We start from the raw sequence: 9,031 nt of genomic DNA, 5'->3' as shown, positions 1-9,031 counted from the left end.
TTTCTCATTTTCTCATTTTCTCATTTTCTCATTTTCTCATTTTCTCATTTTCTCATTTTCTCATTTTCTCATTTTCTCATTTTCTCATTTTCTCATTTTCTCATTTTCTCATTTTCTCATTTTCTCATTTTCTCATTTTCTCATTTTCTCATTTTCTCATTTTCTCATTTTCTCATTTTCTCATTTTCTCATTTTCTCATTTTCTCATTCATCAGGCAACAGGGCACAGCTTGTCAGGCACCAATCTCCCCATCCCTTTGTGTCGCCACGGAATACACTTGCTTTGGGGGAACTCCCTTCCTACTCGTTTTTCTCTTCCACTTTGGCGATACTTTTCAGAATTTTCATGTCCAACCTCCACCAAGAAACAATCACGACGGTCGCATTCTAGTCAGCAACTCTCCATGGAACAATCGCAATTAGGCAGAGTTATAGACATCGGCAAAGCTGTTTCTGAAAAAGTAGGACAAACGTTTATCCTGATGTTCTAAAAACCAGAAGAGCGGTGCTAAATTTCAGACAGCTGAAGGTGAATGAAGTCGAATCAGAGCAGCATACGGTCCGGGATCTTGGCAGGACAGTCCCCGCACAGGGGTCTCGGGCACCTATTGCGATCGTTGTTGACATGACGGATCCAAAAGGACATATACGTGTTCTCGACAGTGCATTGGACCAAGTTGGTGTGGTTCAGGGCGGGGAGAACAGGGGTCAAATGGTGATGGTGACTTGGAGAGAAGGATGGGAGTACATGTTCTTTGGTGAGGGAAGCTGCAAAATCTACCATATCTATGCTAAGGACATGACCTGATCCGATTCCGTCAAGTACTTGATCACTTCTCTCGGACTGCATCTGAATGTGATGAACGGCCACTGTTCACTGTCAGGGACCGTAAGTGACTGTTGCAGGTCCGATTGCTTGGTTAGTGCTAGGAGTCGGAAAGTAGTTTCCACCGATATGTTGTAGACCTTCCCTTTCAGTGGCGCTATCCAATATCAGCAGGTGTACCAGCCGGCCGGAAAGTGGGGTTCAACAAACCGTTGCTTACTGGCGGACCGGTGCTGGGCTCAGTGGTACCGGTCTCACTCGACACTTCTTCTCTCGGTGATGTTACGCGCCTGATCTTCTGCGCGGCTCCCTGGCTATGCACAGCCGTGTCGCTCATCCTGCGCTTAGTTCGGCCCTGCACTTGGCCGGAGATGGCTATCGTGACATTAGAACTGATCCGGCCACCTGAGAGTTTACCTACCATTCGTCCCAATTTTTGCCTCGAGTTCAGTCTTGTAGCTTTTGATATCAACCTCGAAATTGAGGGCAACAGCCTGCAATGGCCCCGTGATTTTGTCCTTCATCTCGTCGATGAAAGAGCTGAGTTGCCCGATTTCGTATAGAGTGGTCGGTGCGAATGTAAAAGCACATAGCAAAGACATACGGAATCCCAGGTCCTCATGAACCTTGGTCAGGAACACGCATGCGCCCTTACGCTTTGACCGTGTCGATGATGTGTCGTCGGACTCGCGACCGTCCTTAGGAAACAGTCCAATCGAGGAGCGAAATTTCCCGACGTGCTTGGGGCTAGGCGAATTGTGGGTGCGAAAGTGGTTGATGACTTTTCGCAAGGATTCGATATATTTTTCCATGTCTGCTTGTACCACAAACGCCGGAGACGGGCGGGGAGGAAAAGCATACAAAAAGAGCTGGAAAGTAGGAAAACAGGAAGGCAGGAAAACAGGAAAACGGGAAAGCAGGAAAATGGGAAACTGGGAAAATGGGAAAGGAGGCGAGGAGAAAGTAGGTAACTGGAAGAGCATATGAAAAGTGGTTATCGGCTATCCTCGGTTATTCTAGGCGCTGTTCTGGGAACACCCGTCGGCCTACGATGGGATGACTCATCATAGTTCCAGCTGCAGCGCTTTCAGATGAGTTTGATTGGTCTCAGGCTCTCACGTTCGCATATCGATAGAACCGACATGGCGAAACGTAGATCCAAGACACTTGTAGTCAAATCACCGGCTGGCTCCGTAATGAATTAAGATTTCCCTAAAAAAACCAATAATAGCGAGAACGAAATTTTTAAAATCGGAGTAAAAATAGTACTATAATACACTCTAAAAGGTTAATTAGATAGCCGTGTGCTCGTTATAAAGCCCATTATAACGTAAGTACTATAATAACCCTATAGCCCTAGGAGTAAATATAGTTAACGTACTATTAAGAGTACGCTACTTAACTTAATAAATACTTTTAAATAGTACTTAAATTAATTAATATTGTAAACGAATACCCCCTTAACCCGAAAGCCGTAAAAGCTATTTTTATTATTATTATCTCTTTATTAACTAAAATATAAAAATTACCCGAGCTCGGATACCTTTACTAAGTTATTAAGAGTTTACGTATAGAAAATAAGACGATTAACGAGAGTAATATTTATAAATCGAGAACTATTAGGATTATTATATAATAAAATACGGCCGAACTAAAGGAAAATATTAATATAACGCGCGTAGCTAGCGTAGCTACTAAGGAAGTTTAAAAAGCTAGTAAGTTAGTAGTTAAAGTTATAAAGGATATTAAAGTACTAGAGCTAATAAATTAGGGGAATACTATATAATTATATATTAGCGTAGCTGCCCGAGGAGGACTTATAGGGAGTATATATAACCCCTATAACTAGAGAGCGTCCTAGACCTAGATTCTATATAAAATTATTATAAATATTAGAGACCCTATTACTATTATTAGTATAAGAGCTATAAACCCCCGTAGCCTTAAAGCGTATATAAACCGCGCAATTAAATAAAGTAGTAACGAATATATCTATAAGCTTAAAACCGTATTTACTAATTAACTTAAGAGCGGTAACTTAAGTATTAAAATAGTAACGACGAAAGATATAGAGGCCCTCTAGTAGTTTACTAAGGATTAGGAAAACTATATTAGTAACGGAGCTGCTATAAGGATCCTAATTTACGGAGTACTAGCGCACGGTATTAGAACTAGCTTTATAAATATAGACCGCTTTATAAAAATTAGAGACGACCTATTATAAGATAACAAAGTATTTATCCTTAGAGTAGATATTAAGTACGTAGGCTAGCTAACTTAATTAGCTAGTAAAAAAACGGTATTATTAGTAGTCGTAAAGCTCTTAAGGGTAAAAAACGCTAATAAACTTATTAACGAGGGACTTATTTAGTAAGGCTAGGTGTTTTAATACGAATAATATAATAGCTAGTGCTATTTAAAATAGTAGTTTAAGTACTACGCATACGGTTATATAAAAACCTAATATAAAATAATAATAATATACGGTTACTATGTATAAAAATACGTAACCCGAGATTACCCTTCGAAAAGCGATATAATAACCCTAAGGAAATATACCGCATACTATAGCAAATACGAAGCATAGTACGGCGGATACTATACTAGGATATATAAGAAAGCTAAGATTAAGGCTACTTATAGCCTACGGTTGAGGTACTATTTAGAATAGACGGCCCTACCGCCGGCCCTAGGATCGGAAACTCGGACTAGGCCGAACTTAAAAATCGCACGGCTACTACTAAAACTAGGATAATCTTAGGAAAATCGCTCGAGCCGGAGCTAGTTCCTAACGAAAAAGATTTAAAAGAGGCCTAACTTAATAATAACTTAAAAATCGGAGGAGACGATTACCGTAGCTATAAAGAATACGTATCCGAAACGCATAATTATTTAATCGTAAAAAGCGCTCGAGGCGCTCGACCCTAATACGTAAATAACAGATACGCAAACGATAAGTAATAGTATAGTAATAGAGATCGTTATTAATAATAGTAAATAAACGCATAATATATACTCATAATACTACAGTATAACGTAAGAAAATCGAAGGATACCGTTATAGTAACACTTCTCCGTGACCCGAATATTGATAATTACGATATTATTATTATTTAGGAACTATAGAGGAAACCCTATAGCGTAACGACGTACTATTTAGCTAAGGATCGGTTCTATTTATACTACCCCTTGAGTGAGGAAAATAGCCCGGCTAGGGTCTACTTCTTTATTAATAAGAAGCTTGACTACTCTCGTTAGTAATTTAGGGAGGTTAGTAAAGACCTCTATACTCTAGTTATTATAATAGATAATAATGCCGGAATAAGCTTAGTGCTATATAATATATATAACTTGTTACCGTAGGAAGAAGATCGGTAGCCGGTTTTATAATAGTTACGAATAATATTAGAAATATATTAGTATGTTGAGTAAATTGTTATTAGCGACTTTAACTTATATTATAAGCTATAAGGAGGTAGCGATATCCGAGTACTAAATTATAAAGTAACCGAGCTCTTAGATTTAATAAATAATATAAACTTTATAAGTTAATTAAGAGCGGGAACTATTATATACGAAAAAGGAGATTGTTAAATAATTATTAACCTCTATTTTATTACCGTAAGTCTTATTAACTAAATAATTAGATACGAAGTAGATTATAATATTAATTATAACTCTAACTATTTATTTATAGTAACGTTACTATACTTAGTAGTAACCGAGCTATAGCAAGAGGAGAAACGAAAGTAAAAAGTTATTAATAAGGAAATATTTATTAAGACTTTTTATAAATTATTATTAGAAATATAAAAGCTAAGAACGAAGATAGCGCTTAATAAATATATAAAAATAATTATAAATACCCTCTTAGTTATTATTAAAACCGCGGTCCTAATTAGTACTTTTTTATTAAAGTTTAAAAGAGGCTAGGACGAGTAATATATAGCTATCTTAGCTAAGACGAAGCAACTCTACTATAACTATAGCGAGCGATAAATAGAGGAGAGCTAGGAAGTATATAAAATAGTACGTAATAAAAAAGGCTATATTATAAAAAAAGCTTTTTAATAAGTAGATTGCGAAGTAGTTAAAATAGTAGCTAAGTTATTTAGATTATTATAGAAGATTACTAAATAGGCCCGGAATAAATAGAGCTAGCTACCGACTATTATACTAAAATTAAAAAACTTAATAAGTCTTAGGTTACTATAACGCTTAAAAAGAAAGTAGCGCTTTTTAAAAAGACCTTCTTTTCTCTACTACTAGAAGTAAATTTCGAAGATATTAATAACGTATTATATAATAATTAGATCGGCTTACTACTAGTATTAAAAAGCGAAGTAAAAGACGCTATTTAAGAAGTAGTATTACTAAAGGCCCCGGGCCCCGATAGCGTTACGAACTTAGTATTTTAAATAGTAAGATTTTAAATTACGCTATATCTCGTTTATATACTTAACTAGAGCCTCTAATTAGAATATTATTTATAATACTTTAAAAAGTTTATTACGGTAGTACTTAAGAAGCTAGGTAAAGATAACTATATAGTGCCTAAAGTATATAGGCTAATAGCCCTCTTTAATATAGTAAATAAGATTATAGATACTATTATAGCGAGGAGATTAAGCTACTTTACCGAAATATATAAGCTATTATTAGAAAGCTATATAGGTAGAAGAAGATGTTAGTTAACGGAATACGTATTATACTAAATCGTAGATAGGATATACGAAGCTTAGGGTTTAGGATAGGGAATAGTAGCGAGCTTATTTTTTTTAGATATATTAGGCGCTTTTAATAACGTTTCGTACTACTAATTCTTATATAACTTATAAAAAAAGCGGATTAATAAAGTAATAGTACGTTAAGTTATTAGTTTTTTTAAATACTAAGAGACGGATATTTACGTAAATAGATTCCGATCCGAGACTTATAAACTCGATATTAGTATCTTATAAGGGTCGCCCCTTTTATTAATACTCTACCTTTTTTATAATACGGATCTTTTAAATAGCTATAATAAGACCGGAGATACGATTATTACCGGCTTTATTAATAACGTAGCGATCCTTACTATAAGAAATAGTATAGAGGAAACTTATTAAAAGCTCTAAGAAGCGCTTTAAAAAGCCGAGACGTAGGCTCTTATTTATATATCCGTTTTCGTACCTAAAAAGTTCTAGCTTACTTACTTTATATAAGCAAAAACTAGAATTAATATAAATAAAATACTCTATAGTTAGTAAGGAGAAATTAAACCTAAAACGACTTATAAATACCTCGGTCTTATTATAAACTTAGCCCTTAAGTAGAAATAATATATCGACGATATAGAATATAAAGTTATGAATACTATTATAGTACTTAGTAGTCTAAGTAGCTTTACGTAGGGCGTAATAATAAGAGAAATAAGGACGATTTATAAGGGAGTAGTAATACTATAAATAATATACGCATACTCGCTATAGTCTAATAGCGGTTAGGGATAGATAGGCTATATAAAAAGAATATTAAATAGACTATAGAGGCTCTAAGCTAGAGTAGCTAGGATAATATATAGAGCAAATAGAGTAACCTTGTTCTTAGTATTAAATATAGAAATATACCTCTTATTAGTTAAATAATAGATATAGAAATATAATATTAATACTATTAGTAGGGTAAGTATAGCCGAAGCTACTGCGCATAGAGGGAAGAAAATTAGCTTAAAATAAATAATAATAAACCGAATACGTAATAAATAAGATATAACTAGCGAATAATACGAATACGAGTATATACTACCCTTTATTACCCCCCTATAGTAATAGGGACTATGTATTTATATTACTAGAGGTATAGAGAAGGCTAAGAAAAAACACGACTGCTATTTAGAAAATAATACTGACGTAACTTATATTTATATAAACGGTAGCGGTATTAATAGTTAAATTAGAGTAGTAGTAGTTTATATAATTATATAGTAAACTAAGAAATTTTATATAGGGAACGATACGATATTTATTATTTATGCGAGAGAGCTATAAGATATTATCCTAGCCCTCGAGATAGTATAAGTAAATAAGGAAAATAGAAACTACTAAAGTAAAGTTTTTATATATACTAATAACTAGGCTACTATCGGATCGTTAACTAACTTAAAAGGGAAGTCCGGTACGTACTTTTTTAAAATTATTATAAAAAAGATATAAGCCTTTTGAGAATAGGGACTTAAAGTCGAGCTTTAGTAAGTACTAGCTTATATCGGTATTTAGGGTAATAAAGTAGTAGATATCGCTACTAAGGAGGTAACGGGATAGAGGTTAAATAGATAGATAGGTCCTAAGGTAAATAAGCTAAGAGCTTTGTTTAAACTTAGGTCGATAGTTAAAATATAGTTATATAAATAAACTTATTACGTATAGTAAACTAAGTAAGAAATTAAAACGTGAGAGAGGATATTGTTCTATTTTATACCGAAGTTAATAAAAAAGGTCCTTGAACTTTACGAAGGCCTTAATAAATATTAAAGTGTATTTTTAGTCTAGATACGTATAGAAAAAATTGGGCTCTAGGACTTCCTTTTTAACTAAAGAGTACTGGGTATTATTAATACTAATTACCCCTATTAGAAAGAACGGTAAACGGTATTATATATTTTATTATGATACTATAGGTTTTAATAACTCTAACGCTAAGAATTTAGAACCCTCTTAAGATAATATAATCTCCGGGTTATATTAAATAAGCGTAAAGTAGTTACTAAGGTAATCCGATTTATAAAATAGACCGAGATCCTTAGGTAATATAGGATCGAGTCGTATATTAGAGTAAGCTAAATATTAGGAAGAGATTATAAGTACGTTAAATTATTATATAAGGAGAAAGAGCTTAATAGAGCTTAGATATATATATATATTAGTAGAGAATTGTAAACTATACTTAGTAGCTGCTAGGGGTAGCTAAGGTTAGAGAGTAAAGTAGGAGATTTAGAGATAGCTAGTTAGTATTTTATATTAGCGAAGTAGGGCGCTACGGATTAACGTCCGGAGCGCGTCGGTTATTAGCTAAACCTTACTATCTAGGTATAGTTATTAATTAAAGCGGCTAAAACTAAGTAAGAATTAATTAAATTAAATCAAATTAAATTAAATTATTCTACTAGATCCCTGTTCTTAAGTCACGCCTCAAGATCCTAATGAAGTCTGTCTGCGTTCCGCAGTCTTGTGGCCTTTGCCGATACCAGATCGTCCTAGACGAGACAATCGTCACCGGTAAAGTAGCTCTTTTCTCTTCTATATCAGAGTTCTGATGGATCTAGTGTGGAGAGACGGCGCTGAGCGATCTCAACCGTTCTCATACAGTGTAGTAGGCTTTCCCGACAGCTCTCGAGGAATTGAGTATGTTCAGTGTCGCGGGAAATGCCATCACGACGAGAAGAGGATTGGCTGTCACCTTGACTGCTACAGTTCAATATCCATTGAGACCTTTTCGCAGATCTACGAAGTGACAGCACCCGACTTTGAATCATCACATACAGCGAACTGCCAGCGTTCCCGCTGGTTACTGTCCTGGCTCGCCTCGATAATCAGAAGGCCGACGCACTCCCGCTTTCCTCCGGAAGTCTGCAGCGACATCGCAGTTCGGGCTCTTGATCAAGAGACCAGCCGTCGAATGGCCGTTTGGTATGCCGAGAGAAAGTGCGGTGAGTTCGCGAGAAACGTATCGCAAGTCACACTTTCGAAGAAAATATATGTTCGATACGCATACTTCGAGGGCACCCGATACATTGCGCGATTGACAAATGCAGCCACCAACAATAGAGATATACTGGTGTTTGACCCACTGTCGCAGACACCAGCTGTAAGGTTGTACGTTTCTAGTGATCACCTTGGCATTCGACAGTTGTTATTTGTCAATTCGTCAAGCAAACCTGCGATCATCCAAGAGCCGGATGTCTGGTGGAAAACAATATGCCTTGGTAGTCTGGGCAGGTTCATTCGAACCCGAGGTGATGTGCGCAAAGCAAGCATTCGGGATAAGGAGATTCTTGACAGTATCTAACTTGGGTGGCTAGGGCTCGAAAATGCGCGTAATTGCAGGCGAGAGCTTGCAATTACCACAAGTTGCCTGGGGCTTACCTCAAGCAGTGTATAAACACCTTCGCCTAGAACCCCTTTGCAACGCCGAATTAACCTATCGCATGTCGGTAGTGCCATGCAA

General features: G+C 35.9%; 3 protein-coding genes across 3 annotated transcripts; 2 read left to right on the top strand and 1 right to left on the bottom strand.

Moving 5' to 3' along the window:
• Positions 1-786: 786 nt before the first annotated feature.
• CTAM01_17034 (uncharacterized protein) lies at positions 787-1,638 on the bottom strand (the record flags this gene model as incomplete). The annotated part of the gene is made up of 3 exons (XM_060533026.1): positions 787-983; positions 1,037-1,201; positions 1,248-1,638. 3 exons carry the CDS (start codon positions 1,636-1,638, stop codon positions 787-789), a joined length of 753 nt encoding a protein of 250 aa, XP_060372398.1.
• A 3,681-nt stretch (positions 1,639-5,319) lies between these two features.
• Positions 5,320-5,517, top strand: CTAM01_17033 (zinc knuckle; the record flags this gene model as incomplete). Its single annotated transcript, XM_060533025.1, has 1 exon — positions 5,320-5,517. A coding segment is annotated over one exon (198 nt), but the record flags the coding sequence as incomplete, so codon positions are not given.
• Positions 5,518-8,006: 2,489 nt separating this feature from the next.
• CTAM01_17032 (uncharacterized protein) lies at positions 8,007-9,020 on the top strand (the record flags this gene model as incomplete). The annotated part of the gene is made up of 3 exons (XM_060533024.1): positions 8,007-8,082; positions 8,181-8,824; positions 8,886-9,020. Coding segments are annotated over 3 exons (855 nt in total), but the record flags the coding sequence as incomplete, so codon positions are not given.
• Positions 9,021-9,031: the final 11 nt, after the last annotated feature.

This window comes from Colletotrichum tamarilloi (assembly GCF_030869305.1).
Source record: "Colletotrichum tamarilloi strain Tom-12 chromosome Unknown Scaffold_313.1, whole genome shotgun sequence".
NCBI classification, from domain to species: Eukaryota; Fungi; Ascomycota; class Sordariomycetes; order Glomerellales; family Glomerellaceae; genus Colletotrichum; species Colletotrichum tamarilloi.
The sequence above is the reverse complement of the archived record's forward strand: the minus strand, read 5'-3'. Positions and strand labels throughout refer to the sequence as shown.